The sequence below is a fragment of the Mauremys mutica genome, chromosome 7, assembly GCF_020497125.1.
Source record: "Mauremys mutica isolate MM-2020 ecotype Southern chromosome 7, ASM2049712v1, whole genome shotgun sequence".
NCBI lineage: Eukaryota > Metazoa > Chordata > Testudines > Geoemydidae > Mauremys > Mauremys mutica.
Genome location: NC_059078.1, coordinates 63,120,987 through 63,137,452, shown reverse-complemented (window position 1 = coordinate 63,137,452; position 16,466 = coordinate 63,120,987). Strand labels below are relative to the sequence as shown.

Genomic DNA, 16,466 nt, shown 5'->3' with positions numbered 1-16,466 from the left:
TAGAAAGATACATTTTACAGAACAATGGTTATACTCTTTCACAGTGAACAGCACTATTCACCTAGCACATGTGATTTCCCTACAAGGTCGCATTTTTCATCTTAATAGTGAGTGCTTGCAGCTCTGGAGTTACAGATCTCACAGACACAGGTCCAGGCATCAGAATTCAGCTTGCATGCGGCCATGGTAAGCCACTGTCTTTCGGCTTCTGTAGTGATTTACCCCTCCCCCCCAACGCATGGCTAATACCACGCTAGCTCCCTGCTAATCAACAACCTTCCCACCCCCCCACCCACTGCGTGTCTGGTAGCTTGGGGAAGATCGCCGGTGACCAAACACAGAAAAGATCATCGGCATTTCACTCCTCCCCTCCCCCCGCTTCGCTACGTGCAGGAAAGTTTTTTTTTTAAGCTGCTGCAGTCCACGAACCCAGTAGAAAAATGGCCACCCCCCTTACTTAAATTCCTGATTTTTAACCAGGTTATCCTGAACGATATCACTTTGCTGAGGATAACAGAACAAGATAAAGAGCGGATGCTTCTTGAATGCCAGCAGTCACTGGGACCATACGCTGCTATGCTTTGCCACGCAATGATACCTGATTACTTGCTACATGCATGGCGTGGTAAAGTGTCCTACCATGGTGGGCGGAACAAGGCTGCCTTGCCCAGAAACCTTCTGCAAAGGCTTCTGGAGTACCTTCAGGAGCGCTTCATCGAGATGTCCCTGGAGGATTTCCTCTCAATCCCCGGACATGTTAACAAACTTTTCTAAGTAACTATACTGTCTGCGAATGCATCCCAAGTCCTCAGGGCAAATCAATCATTAAAAAAGGCTTGCTTAAAAAACAATGTTTGCTATTTTCAAAGGTACACTCACCAGAGCTCCCTTCCATGGCGTCATTGTCTGGGATAGTGGCTTGTGAGGGCTGGGAGGACGGTAATTCCGTCAGGGTGAGAAAAAGCTCCTGGCTGCTGGGGCTCACGGAGTGCTGTGTGCTCTCTGCTAGGTCTTCCTCCTCTTCTTCATCTTCATCTTCCCCGTCTGCATAATCCTCAGCCATGGCAGAGATTACAACCCCCACCTCGGAATCCACGATCAGGGGTGGGGTACTTGTGGCGCAGCCCCCTAAAATTGCATGCAGCTCAGCATAGAAGCGGCATGTTTTTCGACCTGCCCCGGACCTTCCGTTTGCTTCTTTGGTTTTCTGGTAGGCTTGTCTGAGCTCCTTAACTTTCACTCTGCACTGCACTGAGTCCCTGCTGTGGCCTTTATCCGTCATAGCCTTAGAAATTCTTTCAAATACTTTTTCATTTCGTCTTTTGGAACGCAGTTCTGTTAGCACTGAATCCTCTCCCCAGATAGCGATCAGATCCAGTACCTCCCGTGCAGTCCATGCTGGGGCTCTTTTACAATTCTCAGGAGACTGCATTGTTAACTGTGCTGATGAGCTGTGCGTGGTCACCTGTGCTGATGAGATCTCCACGCTGGGGAAGCAGGAAATGAATTTCAAAACTTCGCGGGGCTTTTCCTGTCTACCTGGCCAGTGCATCCGAGTTCAGAATGCTGTCCAGAGTGGTCACTGGTGCACTGTGGGATACCGCCCGGAGGCCAATACCGTCGATCAGCGGCCACACTAACCCTAATCCGATATGGTAATACCGATACTAGCGTTACTCCTCTCGTTAGGGAGGAGTACAGAAACCGGTTTAAAGAGCCATTAAAATCGATATAAGGTGCCTCCTAGTGTGGACGGTTGTGGCGTTAAATCGGTTTTACGCTCCTAAAACCGATTTAAACGCCTAGTGTAGACCAGGCTATAGTGTGAGAGCTGCTATTTACAGCTGCATTAAAGCACCAGGGCCCAGGTGTGAGTCAGACAGCAAAGACAGGGATCTCTTGGGTCATCTCTGCCCATTCCAGATTGTGTCACTTGTGCAGAGCCAGCCTCTGTGGGCGGCTCAGCCTCTGGCCTCTCCATCACCTGCACCAGTGCAAACTCCCTGATCCCACAGAGGTTGTACAGTGTAGATGGGGGCATGGTCAGAGCTCTGCAAACACCTGATTTTCCAGTTCGCTGCCCTAACCAAAATGTTCCCCAAAAAATGCTTTTGAGTCCAACTAAATGTTTTGTTTCATTTTCACAGAATGTTTTGGTTGATCTAAATCTGCCTTTTTCAGTAAAATAATTCTGGCCGGAAATTTTCACCCAGCTCTGAGACCGACCCCCCGCCCCTGCTCTGAGCGGGGATGTTCTGCAGCTCCCAGATGTATGAGGAACTCACAGCTGGAGCTCAGAGCCAGGAGAAACTTTGTGAGGGTCACACAGCTTCTGAAGACGACTTGGGCTTCCCCCACGCCCCACCACTCCCTAATAGACCCAGCTCCTCTCTTGCTTCTCCGGCAGACCCAATGGATTCTAACCCAGCCCCTTCTGTCTCTCCAGGGAGCGGCCAGGCAACCCACTCCCTTCATTGTGATTCCTAGGTAATGCTAGGTGAGTGCTACATGGATCTCATGGCTGTTTATTTCGCCTTGATGCTGAGATGTGTTGCAGAGCTCTGTGCGGGAAGCAGGAATTCCCCACTACCAGCACATGCTGCACTCAGGTACATGACTTATTAAAGAGAAGGGGAAGAGGGGCTAGGTCCTGGTCCTGGTTTTTATAATGCCAGAGGGAGTTTTCCATATCTCCCGGGACCCTGGGGGAGAACTGGGCCTCTGGAACCAGGCCAATGGACAGAATACACCAGTACACCAGGGAGATGCTGGTGAGGACACCAGAGTTAAGGCTGAGTTGAGATTTGCACTCATACCAGGGACACATCCTCTTTGGAAGAGCACACCATATCCTCAGCGCTCAGCCTTTGAGTATCGAACGGATTGCCTGGGAATTTACAAGTGTGCCCATTCATTAGTTTAGAAGTTAAAATTAAACTACAAATGAGTCCTTTAGGAAATGGAGCATACTGCATCTGACATGTTCTTGTCCCAAATGGCCTTATTAGAACAGCCCAGCCTCTTCAGACTTCTCATGTAGGTAAAATTCACTGAAATCTAGTGCATAGGCTCCATTTGAAGAAATTAGGTTATAATTAAACATAGTTATTGATGATGTATCAGATTGTTGTGATTTTTTGCAGACCAAAAGATATCCCAAGATGGAGTTAAGTCTAAGAGTACATCAGTAATTTAGGGTAAAAACATTATAGGGATGGTGCAATTATCCCCCAAATAAGTGTTATAAACCCAGGAAATTCAGAGGGAAAATTTAACTTAACAGAAATCCTACCATTGTAATAGGATATGGAAAAGCATCCAAACAACCTTAACTCGGCTCTGCAGAGATGCTGTGCAGTCACCCTACATTTATGCACATTAGTCCTAAAACGGGCCCTAAAGAACATGCAGCTAAGGACAATGACCCTGGAAAATCAGAGGAACAAGAAACAGCCAGTGTGACTTCTCAAGGGACTGGAGATAAAGCGCACCAGGAAAATCGAGACACTGCAGAACGTTTGGCCTTGGGCCCCCCAAACAATCTGCATGTCTGGAGGCAGAAGACACCGGACAGCCAATTAGCCCAGTAGCAGTGAGACCGGCTCATATGGAGCATATTATGCCAATCCACGTCAGCCATGTGGAAGGGAGTCTGCTGTCATTGCCCAGTCCACATGGTGTTCACTGCAGATGTCCCTGCCAAGTGCATGTAAGAGCCAGGGGGTGTGTGAGCCTGTGGGGCGGGAACAGCAGCAGTGACCAAATAGCCACGCCGTTGTGCTGAAATGGCTACAAACCCCTCGTCCCCGGGCTCCATCCTGTCTCTCCTCTGAGCCGAAGGTAAATGAACTACAGGGACCCGCAGTGTCCAGGCTCATGGCCCTGCCATATGCCCACGGACCCCAAGGTGGAGAGGTACAAGGGATGGGCAAACGCCCCAGCTTTGGCCCTTGGTTCGGCCAAGCACTGAAAATTCAAACCCAGTTTGTCTGAGTCTGCCCCTCACCCACAGCCCCAAGCCCCTGCCGTCCCTCGAACAAGCCCTTTCCCAGCAGGCCCCATTTCCCTCTCCCTCTTCCATTGCCACCTGAGCCTCCGTGGGATGCAGAGGGGTGGCTTCTCCTGAAGAAAACCAGATCCTGTTCCAGGGAGCAGCCCCCACACTCCACCTGTGCTGTTGGACTAGGGCACCTTCCTGACACACTCACTGCAGTGACCTCCTGGGGGGCCGGTCAGCACCAGGGCCTCCTGGCCATCCCCAGGGAATCCCATGCTAGCCATCTCCTCTGGGCCTGTCTGTAGGACTGTTAACCATTTCCACTCTCCAGCAGAGGAAGCAGCCCCAGGCACAGACCGTTCTACAGCCTCAGGCCCCCCCTTACCCCTCCTTCTCTTCTGCCCTTTCCCCCTCACAGCGGCCTTGAGAGAGGCGGCATCTCCACCAGCCTCCTGCCTGTGGAGAGCACAAACCGGCCCATGCACTGTTCTGTAAGGAATGTAAATTGACTTGCTCCAGTTTCAGGTTGCTGGCTTCTCCTCTGAGGGCAGAGAGTGGGAGGTGACACGCTGGCCCCTCTCCTGGCTAAAACAGGCCTGGTCTGAGTTAATCTGGATTATTCACTTTTCCCATTTCAGTGTCAATGTGAGAGATAATCCTTCAAACAACAATCCCTGCTGAGGCAGGCGGGTGTGGGCAGGAGAATGCTTTACCTTGACCTTTTCTGATACTTCATCGTATAGGTTTATGTTCAGCTTTTTAATTCCAGGGACATGTAACTTTCTCTTCTTCTTCTGCTGTAGCTGGTACTCTGTTCTGGTCTTGACGATCACCTGTGAGGAGAGGAATCAGTGAGCGGTGACCTGTATATGGCCAGACAAGGTTGCGTGGAACAACTGCTCAGATAGGCAAAAAGCAGAGCAGACTCTTTGCTGGAAGATGCCTGGTATTTGAGCTCCCAGGGCCTGGGGGAATGTGGGCCTGGGCCACTCAAGTAGCGACTTGCCAACACCATGTTTGGGGCTTTCCTAATGGATCATCACAGCTGCTTGGGGGCCAAGGGCAGAAAAAGTAGTAAGGCAACAAAGCTCTTACCAAGAGAGAGTAACCTGTAGCCTCCTCTTGCCCTAATCCCCCCATCCCAGAGCTGCTGGCAATGCCAGGAGGGCTCCGCATATTTCAGAAGGGAGTTCTGCTCCCAGTGGCACCACAATAAGTGGCCTCCCAAGAGTCCTGCTCATTTGGTAGTGAGGCCAATAGCGAAAAAGCAACCTGACCTCCAGCCGGATTTATGCAGCAATGCAGGGCAGGTCACCATTTGCTAGCATGTATGCCTAAAGCTAGGCACCTAACTCCATAAGCTGTCTGAATGTCAGAGGTGCTGCGTACCCCCTGCTCCTACCGAATGAAGCCCGCAGGAGCCAGTTATTCAGTGTCGCTGACAATCTCTGACTCACATGACTGGGTGTGGATCTAGGAGCCTAAATTCTGGTCCCTATGTTTGCCAGTGCCGGCCTACGTTCAGATTCCACAGTGCGAGCTGTGGTTGGCTGCAGACATGGTATGTGGTGCAGAGAAAACATACTGTGGCCATCAGGAGCCAGGCTGAGCTGGGGCTAGCAGGAGACAGAAACCATGGTCATTATTGTCACAGATGACTTGGGGAGCCTGACTTGAGGCCCTTTCAGAGGGCCTGGTTTTCAGCAAATTCTGAGCAGTAGCTCTCCGGAAATCAGGTCTCTGCAAGGCATCTCCAGGCCCCAGAAGGGAGGCACTCAGAGTGATTAGTCACCTGTGCAATCTTGGACCATCCTTTCTGTACTTGCCGGCTGAGTGAGAATGACCTGGAAATCATCAATGGAGAGGGATGGTTAGCGAGCGGCGCCAGTGGGAACACAATGGGCCTGCCAGCCGTGAGTACAATCTCTTGATGTTGACGCACCACTGCACCAGAAGTAACAACTGAATGCCCTACCCCCTTCTCTGCAAGGCCCCCAGTGCAAGGGGTGTAGTTCTGTGGGGAGCAGGGAGTAGGGAGTCCCTCACAGCCATGACTGCAGCCCGTGGTGTGGAGGGGTAGCAATTCACATCTAAAACCGGGCACCCAAAAGACCTTTCTGAATGCAAACTAGGGCACAAGGCACCTTATAGCAACACAGAGTCCCCAGCGGAGCAGCCAGGCAATCCCCAGCCACACAGCCAGTGAGGAAGGCTCATGCTTTGAATGGTAAAATGATTGTTTAGACACTGCCACAGATGAAGAAAACCTTGGAACCCTCCAGCAGGGAGAGCCACTGGATAGGCTCACTACAACACAGCACCCTGCTCCAGCAGGAGGGAGTCATTCCGGCACCGAAACCTGAATCTTAAACCACTACAACATTGAATCTGTGGGAAAACATACGAGCTGATTAAATTCATGAACCGATCCAGAACGGTATGGTGCAAACATAAACCATGCACACCAGTCAGGGAGCTAACCTCAGCCCTGCTCTTTCCACTACGTACACTGAGACTTGACTGACCCTCATGGAACAGATTCCTCTGCCTGGGCCCCTGCTAAACAACTCAAATTTAAAGGGCCAGAATCACAGTTCTGGCTGAGCTGTGCTTGGCTCAGAACTGGAGGAAAGGGAGCAAAGGTGGCTTTAAGCCATCCCCCTTTGTCCTAGGGGTTGCCAGGAGCACAGCATAAATTAGAGAGCCCTGTGATTGCTATTTACACAGTGGTAACAGCCTTCTAGGGACCATGCCACTGGGTGGTGATGACTGGAGCACAAGGCCCCATGCCTCTCCCACACACTTCAAAAATACTAGGATATGATGCAAGTAGCGAGACACCAACAGAAGAGTTTAATGGTGGATGTTCCCTCTACCAAGAGTGACCCAGGCGCCTCTTGATGCCAGCTGGCAGAGGGGATGCATGGAGCTTTACAGGGATCCCCTGGGTGAGATACATCCCTAATAATTCACCAAGAGTGGCATGTGAGGTCTTTTCAGAGAACCAGTAGCCCACTGGTCCTCCTAGTCATAGTGAAAAGCACATATGGGTAATAGTTAAGAAGTTATGCATTTATAGTGGGAATGATGTCCTTAAAGCCTCGACATTAAAAGCAGGCCACCAGGAAGTGACAGGGCTTGGACAGATTCTGTTCAGGCAGGGGCAAAAGACACTTATCTCTCTGGCTGGTCAGGTGTGTCCCATGCATTGTATGTATCACAATGGAGGCCTCCCTGCATTACCGAGCCTGATGCTAATCAAAAGAGTGCAAAACCTAGGAGAGGAACGCTGCAGGAAAATACAAAACCAGCAGGGGGTGACCTGTTAACAAGCAAAGACAATGGATTCTTGGGGTGTAACTAGGAGTACTGAGGTACAGCCAGTATCCTTTGCTAAGGAGCTCAGCATCTTCCATCTTAGGAAAGAGGAGTGGGGGTCAGAGCCAGCCAGGCTGGGAAATGCTGCAAAGACTTTGTGAGGTACAATGAATTAGATAGGACAGCATCTTGTTAATTCAATCTGAACTCTAGAGGTGTGTTTTGATTTGATTTTACATGTAACCATTTCTTTCCAATACTTTGGCTCGCTGCTGCTTGACTCTCTACACCTTGTTCAATACACTTGTACTTGTTTTCACGATAGTCAGATCTAGGTGGTGTGTGTTAAGCAGAACTGTGATCTGGGATGGAACTGGTAGGCTGGAGTCACTGTTCCTTTGGGAGCAGTGTATCTGTGAATACTGTGAGTGTCCAGTGGACCAGGGGCTGGACACTCCAGGGGATGTTTGGAGGGCTCAGTGGCTGGAGCGTGCCCATCGCTAGCTTGCAGAGGCACAGCAGAGCCTGCATAGGCTGACAGCCCTGGGCACTGCGTCACAACCAGGGGATTCATGTTCACAGTGTCATCGATCCCAAGGCCAGAAGGGATCACTGTGATCATCTAGTCTGATCACCCATGCAGCACAGGCTGGAGACCTGCCCCTGCCCCTAGAGCAGATCTTGTAGGAAAACATCCAAGTCTGATTTAAAAATTGACAGTGATGGAGAATCCACCACGACATTTGGTCAGTTGATCCAATGGTTAATTATCCTTGCTGTTAAAAACGTGCACCTTATTTCTAGGAAGGCCAAGAGGAAATGAGATACGTCTGGCACACCCAGGTCCACACCTGCCAGGGAGTCACTGTGCAAAGGGAATAGCCTGCTGGCCTGTCAGGGCAGTTTTCTGTCCCTAAAGCTCTGCAGGAGCAATGTAAATGGGGTGGAGTGGAGCTTAGAAACCAGCCCAAAAGCCTTCCCTGCACCTGAGGTGGTCAAACCCCAGCACGAACTAGGGGTGAGCACTCTACCCTCCCTTCACTCGGGGAACCAGGCAGCCGAGCACTGGGGCCACAGTGTCTGCAGGATGCTGGTGACAGGGTCCTGCTGTTGTGACAGTCATCACCCTGTGGATTGAAGTGGGGACCTCCAGGGCAAAAAACACAAGGCTGCGTAGCTGGGGCTGTAACAGGCACATAGCCTCTGCAGATCAGCACGGTGGGGATCTGTCACACCCACTCCCCAGCAGGCTACACTAGTGTCCTCTCATGACAGCCCACAGGAGAATGTGCCAACGAGGGATAACCTGGAAAATAAACCCCAGGATATTTCAGAGTCAAGCCCTGAAGGGTCCCCATGTCCTGACCAAAGTCCTCTCTGCCGGCAGGCACCCATCAGCAGCTGAACACAATGTGTGCTACATGCACACTTCACCAGACGGATGGAGGCCTGGTCTACGTTACACGTTTAGGTCGGCGTACACTGCCTTGCATTGACCTAGCTGTGGAAGTGTCTTCACTTCAATTTGGCTCCCGCCCACGTCAGTGCCTCTCGACACCGATTTAGTAACGCCACCTCTCCGAGCTGCACGGAGTCACAGTCAATGTCATTCAGTTTATGTGGTGTCAGTGTAGATGCTGTGTTGCTTATCTCGATTGTTACTGGCCTCCTGCAGCCATCCCACAATGCCTCACGCTGACAATGCAATCGACACAAGCACTCCTGGTGAGGATGCACACGGCTGACACAAGAAGCTGAGTGTGCACACACAAGCGATTTAATAACCGCGGAGGCTGTATGTGACATAAGTTAGGTCTTCACAATTTTGTAGTGTGGATGTGGCCGAGGAGCTGCAGACTTTCTGTTACAGTGCCAGAGAAGCCCTACAGACCTCCTGTGCCATAAAGAAACCACTGGATGAACACAGCCCTTGGTTAATGACCTTCTGCAGCGTCACCCAACTCCTTCTCCGATAAGGAGTGAGGTCTGGGCCCAATGGTAACAGCCGATCATCTTGACTGGGAGAAAACTCCCAAAAGCAACTGTGCCAACAAAATCTGTGCCCTGAACTCGCGGTAATAACAGCTGTGATCCCCGACCAACACTGCATGAGGACACCAGCCCCTTGGTACCACCCCAGCAGCAAACACCCCCCAACCCAAAGCCACTTGCTCACTCCGGAGCAAGGCCTCATTCATTTCTATACAGTCGCACCCCAAAACTCGCCTCCTCTCCATCTCCAGAACCAATGACACTGGAGACCAGTACATGAGTGACTGGCACCAACAGAGACAAGGCAACAGCAAACCATGGCTCCCTGCCCACAACTGGCAGCCTGGCATCGTACCACCAACAGAGATGTGTGCAAAGCCAAGCGAAACTCTCACCATAGGCCAAGGGAGAAGTGGGACACTGGAGACACTGGGCCAGATTCTCTGGTCTGATACAGCCTCTTATGCAGCGTGGAGCAGCTAGAAATTCCCAGCAGAGCTCCCCATACTGTGGACTCTCTGATCGCATAGCCACTTTCCACACCCTCTCCCCACACCAATGGGAGGAGGGGGCAGGCCAGGGTGTTGTTGGCCCAGGCTTATTCTGGTGACATTACAGTAAGTCCCCTCTGGTCTAACCTTCTCCAGGGCTGGGCAGCCAAGGGGCAGGAAGCTGCCACTGGCTCTTTGCACTCCCACTCTTCGCTATGCCCAAGCACTGCTCTGATGCAGCGGAGAATGGGGGCCACAAAGCACAAAGCAAGAGGAATGATGGAGGAGCCAGGGCCAGGGGAGACTGAAATGCAGAGACACTTGCTCCCCCCAGTGACTGACCCCAGGTTAGCAGAGAGGAGCAAAGACTGTCCATCCAAAACACAGAGCTGAGAAATTGGGCTGAAGGAGAGAGACCACAGAGACAGCATCACATGGGGCAGCTCCAAGTCCCCAACCCAAGGGCCCCAACTCTGCTATTGGGCAGAGGGTGCTCAGCCAACAGCTGGTTGGCAATTTTTCCGACAATGTTTTTTGGTTGGAAAAAGCCAACTGCATGAGCATTTTGATAAGGCCGATATGGGAGCCTGAGTCCCATCTGGTTTATTCTGGTCAAAGACTGTTTAACATGCATTCCTGGCAGACACTCATGGATGTTCCAACCCACATTCAGGACCAATTCCCTCATCACTCCCAACTGCCCCTCCCACAAAGGGTGCCCTAAGAGAGGGGATCATGTGAAGGATGGCAGGCCTCGAACCCGGGCATCCCCAGACAGTATTCAGACCATGGCCACTACCCAGCAATTCACCTGAATGACTGGAGAAGGGGGCCAGTAAAGCTCTACCTCACAAAGGGCCCCACCCAAAAAGCTCCTGACTAGGGGAGATGTCCAGCCCCACTGATTGGCTGGGAAGCTCTATATAAACCAGAAAGAGACACAGGAAGTTGTCTGAGCAAATAGAGGAATCTTGACTAGCTGCTACTATGGACCCTGCCTACTTGCCTGACTGCTGAACCCTGCCTTTCCACCTGTTCCTGCTTCCTGCCTTCCTGCCTCACTCCAGCCTTGTCCTCCAGCCCTCCCCAGAGGCCCCAGCAAACACATGGGGCGGAGTCTCATTCACACCAATGCTCCTTTCCACCACGTGCTCTGGCAGGGTACATGTGCACACTGTAAGGCCCCTTTACAGTGGCACACCAACGTATAGCGGCCTTAGTGCAAACGAGAATCAGGCCCAGGGCCTTCAAGACTTCTTGTTCCTCGTGTTTCCCAGGCAAAGATGGGCTGCTCACCTCTGCCACAACCGATGGCTTGTTTGGTGGCTCTAGCCCAGTGTTGTGTTTGCCAACTGTTCACAAAGAACTTTGTATTTCCCTGAACTGGCTTGTTTCTGCAAAAGTGTCCATCCCTCATTCCTGGGAAACAAAAGTGTTGCACAGAACCAGAGACCTATTTGCACACTTTGGCTTGCACACTGACTAGCTAACATGCAGATGGCATGTTTGCTCAGTGAGCCCCAGGGAAAGGAACCTACCTTGGGAGAGCGAGGGGCCTGTGGTGAGGGGGTGATGCAGCTGCTATCAGCGTGCTGTCAGGTCTGAACGTTAGCTTTAGTCTCAAAGTTTAGCTACGGGCTAAGCACGGTGTCTGTCCATGTTCTCAAACCAGCAAATAAAGAGGCACAGACACCATGGCCAGAGAGCAATTCTGGGCCAGGTTCCCAGCTGGCACAAAGACCCCAATTTACACTATCTGATAGCCTGGCTCTACTATAGGAAAAGATGAGGTGCCCCTGGCTAATCATGCCTCCACATAACCGAATCCAGAAGAAACTCAATTTTATTCACTTCATTGTTTTTTTCCTTTTCGAAAAAAAATGGTGTGAGGTAATTTTCACTCACGAAGGAAACTATGGCCCGGGCGGATTCTGCTGCGCTGACTATCGTTGAGTTCCCCTGAACGCGTTGGAGCATGGCCGCACCCATCCCGGCTGGCACACTCCAATTCCCCTTGAGCAAACCCAGCCCCAGCAGCGGGATTGTGGGAACAGGGGGCATGCTGGGCTTGGCTGCTGGTTTCACACATGGCACAGGGTCCCGGGAGACCCGGAAAGTGGTTAATAGCTCCTGAGGGGCAAATGAGGCAGCAAAGCGCCACTGCTGCCCCATCAGACAGGGTGAGGGGGCCAGCAGGGGCAGAGAGGACTTGCACTTGGTGTTGGCCACCAAGGGGCACCGCTGGTATTACCTTGTCAGGGAAGGGCTGCTGTAGCTGGTTGACGTCCAGCGGCGTTATCAAAGGGATGTTGTCAAAGCTGTCATCACCGCTGCCGGTGCCCTGCTCCTTGTCCAGCTTCTCACAGAGATTGCTGCCCAGTTTCACCATGGTCAGATAATGCTGCTGAGAGGGAGGGAGGGAGGGAGAGTCAATAGGTCAGACAGTTGCTTGGTTTCCAGAGACAGCCGCGGGTTACCCAGAATCCCGTTTTCTCGGGCCGTGATCACTGCAGCATCCCTCTGTGCTGAGCTAACTCAGTCCCAGAGCCCCAGACGGGGCTGCTGGGGTGTTGGCTGCATGCTGGCATGGCCGTGGCTGGGACTGCCCGGAGAGGTGCTGGCGAGGCCCCTTCACTGATCCAAGGGAGCTGTGCAAGCTGTTCCCCGCTGGAAATCCCACTGTGCAGCCCTTCCAACTACCTTCACTAAGAAATGGATTAAACTGTCCCGTCCCTCACCCCCAACTCCTCTGCTCTCAGCTGGTCTCTCAGCTGTAGATGCCGCCCCCTCCACCGCAGTGTTCCCACAGAGAGGCTGGGCCTCATGTTCAGATTTGGGCTCGGTGCCACCAGGCTCAGAGCTGGGTGGATCAGGGACTTTGTACCATGCCTGTTGCCAGCTGTTTGCATATTAGGGTGACCAGATCGCAAGTGTGAAAAATCAGGACAGGGGTGGGGGATAATAGGTGCCTATATACCATAAAGTCCACAAGATCGGGACTGTCCCTATAAAATCGGGATATCTAGTCACCCTATTGCATATCCAAACTGCAGTAAGAGGACTCCACGCACCACCAGCCTCCCCTTCCCAGACCCCTAGCTGCGCCTGGGGAGCAACCGTGGCCCACGGAAGGGGTCTAGTCAGAGTGACTGGGACAGAGCAATCCCTCTGCCCCTTGCTGCTTGCACAGCTCCCCTACAAAGAAACTGCACCACTGATGGAATGACTACACAGCCTTCCTTCCAAGACTGAACACAGCTGGCAGGCGAACAAGAAATTGCAGGCTGTATGTAACAGCACCTCCGGTGATTCCTGCCATAACATTATGAATGTGCTACTGGTCAGCTGCCCCGGCCTCCCAAAATCTCTCTCAAAGCCATAAAAACACACACAGCACAGCCTGAGCCCAGCTCCCAGTTCTCCTGAACTAGCCAGAGACAAACTACAGCTCAGAACCACCCTGACTGGAGCAAGGGCTCATGCATGCGCCAGTGTCTCCAAGGCCAAGTGTTCAAAACCCATCAGTCAAGTCCCAAAGTCAGGAGAGTGGGTTAAAACCAGGAGCTTTGTTTAGTAGTCAATGCTGGGTTTGTTTTCGTTGTCCTTAGGAAAACACTTGGGTTATGCTTTCCTCCGCAATCAGAAGGGCTAAAACTTTTTTTAAAATGAAAGCTGAGATTCCTCTGACTCCAGGAGCTGGGGCTTTACGAAAAGCAACAACTACTGCAAGACTTGTGACAAAATTCCCAAAGTTGGCAGGATGGGAAGTCCATGGATTTCGGCAGGAGTTTAGCAGGTGCTCTGAGGGCATTGCCAGGCCCCTAGATCAGAACCAGCCCATACGGAGATGTTAAGTATTTTGAGATTCAGTTCATGGGATATGCAAAAGACTAGTAAGCACAAGCTCTTCAGCACTTAAATACAGAGGCCAGGCTTGCAGGCTGCTCAGCCTCTCCTGTTATTCTTCATATACTCTTCTGAGGGTTGGTCACTTTAAAAAATCTGTCTGCTTCATTTAGGTGCTTTAAATAGGAGCTGTCAGATGCTGAACTCTTTGAAAATCTGGCCCCAGGTGCCTAGATATGGGTCTAAGCAACAGTGGGCTTCGGAGCCTGACTTTAGGCATTGTGCTTTGCAAGTGTCGGCTGTATTTTCAGCATGGTTTTATGACGTCGTTCAGGAATGTGAGCAGCTCAAAGGGACTGAAGATCAGCCCCAAAGAGCTCTTTCAAAACACCTGACTTTTTCAGCCCTAGGATGCAAACACCTGAGAGACATGGTGACAAAAAGTGTCAAAGAGAAGATGAGGCTGGGAGGGGCTGGGTCATGGGACAATTATTCCTAGATTCCAAGGCTATAAGGGACCACTGTGACCATCTAGTCTGACCTCCTGCATAACACACGCCAGAGAACTGCCCCACAACAATTCCTAGAGCAGATCTTTTAGAAAAACATCCAACCTTGTGTGACAATGTGGTTCTGATGGGACCCAACTGAGAGTGCCAATTCAGGACCAATTGCTTAAACAGGGCAGTTACAGCCCAAGGCTGGGGTTTTTCCACCTCTAAGGCAAACCAAACCAGCCGGACAAAAAGGACTTCGGTTTCACCCCACTGGCTAACCACAAGTCACACACGCAATTTCCTTAGACACTCCAGTCTCCCAGTATCACCACCAGTCCCACTCGTCCTGGGGATGTATGGTTATGAAAACCAACACCCCAATAAAAGAAAATGGTTCTCTTGATTCCAAAGAATCAAGCCCCAGACCCAGGTCAATATACACATCAGATCTTACCCACAAATCACGCTGTTGCCAATCCTTTAGAATCTAAAATCTAAAGGTTTATTCATAAAGGGAAAAAGGTAGAGATGAGAGCTAGAATTGATTAAATGGAATCAATTACATACAGTAATTGCAAAGTTCTTAGTTCAGGCTTGTAGCAGTGATGGAGTAAACTGCAGGTTTAAATCAAGTCTCTGGAGAACATCCCCCGCTGGGATGGGTCATCAGTTCTTTGTGCAGAGCTTCAGTTTGTAGCAAAGTTCCTCTAGAGGTAAGAAGCAGGACTGAAGACAAGATGGAGATGAGGCATCAGCCTTTTATAGGCTTTACAGCAAAATGGAGTCTGGAATCACCTGGGCAAGTCCCTGCATACTTTGCTGAGTTACAGGGCGTATCTGCCTTCTCTGCATGGGTGAATTGTGTAGCTGATGGTCCTTAATGGGCCATCAAGCAGGCTAGGCAGAGCTAACACCACCAGAAACACAGCACAAATTTGAAATACAGATAGTACAGAGCCAATACTTATAACTTCAACTACAAAATGATACATACATATAGACACCATAATCATAACCAGAAACCCATAACCTGGTCTTAGACACCTTATATGACCCCCTTTACATAAGATTTGGTGCCACTACAGGACTTTGGTTGCAACCATGTTCTATATGGTCCCAGATAATATCAATAACGTCACACCTTGATTTAAAAATTGCCAGTGATGGAGAATCCACCGTGACCCTTGGTACATTGTTCCAACGGTTAATTATCCTCACTGTTAACAATGTACGCCTTATTTCCAGTCTGAATTTGTGTAGCTCCAACTTCCAGCCATTGGATCACGTTATGCCTTTCTCTGTTAGATTGAGGAGTCCATTATTAATATTTGTTCCCTATGTAGGTACTTATAGACTGTAATTGCATCACCCCTAACCTTTTTGTTAAGCTAAATAGATTGAGCTCCTTGAGTCTATCACCATAATGCAGGTTTTTTAATTCTTTAATCATTCTCATGGCTCTTCTCTGAACCCTCTCCAACTTTTCAACCTCCTTCTTGAATTGTGGACACCAGAACTGGATACAGTATTCCAGCATCAGTTGCACCAGTGTCAAATATGGAGGTAAAATAACCCTGTTACATTTACTCGAGATTCCCCTGTTCTTGCATCCAAAGATCGCATTAGCCCTTTTGGTCACAGCATTGGACTGTGCTCGTATTCAGCTGATTATCCAACCCTCCACCCCCCATGTCTTTTTGGAAACAGACTTTTCCGAACTCAGGTCTTGTCTACACTAGAGAGGGTATTGCCATGTGTCTGACGAAGTGGGCATTCACCCACGAAAGCTTATGCTCCAATACATCTGTTAGTCTTAAAGGTGCCACAGGACTCTTTGTTTCTTTTTACCAACTAGCTAGACCATCATTACTATACTGACAAAAGTTTCCAGGCTACACCTGGCCTCAGGCTGTGGCCTGCCATCATCCACGAGTTCTTAAAGCCCTAAATGAAAGCTGTCCACCCCCACCTCCAATAGCTCAAACCATTAGTCATAGGGTCAGTGCTTAAATAAGAAAAGAACAAAAAAAGGAGGACCAGAGGCCAGTGCAAGGCACAGTTATGGCCGTTTGAGCACCTTCGCCGCACATTTCCCGACCTTCTGAGATTCTTTCACATTTAAGATTAGCTCTGAATGATCAGAGTTTCTGATTCTTGTTTAGGGAATAATTGTAACGTCCCTGGGAAAGTGTTCATCCTTAAACCACTAATATGCACTCTCAGACCCTCACTCCCAGAGAACACACCCTCTCCCTGTGAAGGGCTTAAGAGATCAGGGTAGGGGTGGTTGAGGCACAGAACAGCCCCAGTTCAGAGCTCTGTCAT

The 16,466-nt window shown here is 50.5% G+C and overlaps 1 protein-coding gene across 3 annotated transcripts in view; it reads right to left on the bottom strand.

Annotated features, from left to right (window-relative positions):
• CALY (calcyon neuron specific vesicular protein) overlaps nucleotides 1-16,466 on the bottom strand; it is a 41,711-nt gene that overhangs the window by 6,798 nt on the left and 18,447 nt on the right. For 2 of the 3 annotated variants that reach the window (XM_045024674.1, XM_045024673.1), the window contains 2 exons: nucleotides 12,050-12,202; nucleotides 4,711-4,830 (listed from right to left, as the gene is read on the bottom strand). In XM_045024674.1, the coding sequence (XP_044880609.1) occupies nucleotides 4,711-4,830; nucleotides 12,050-12,187 (258 nt within the window). In that variant the 5' untranslated portion in view covers nucleotides 12,188-12,202. The remainder of the gene's footprint in view (nucleotides 1-4,710; nucleotides 4,831-12,049; nucleotides 12,203-16,466) is intronic. The other variant, XM_045024675.1, reaches the window with a different exon arrangement.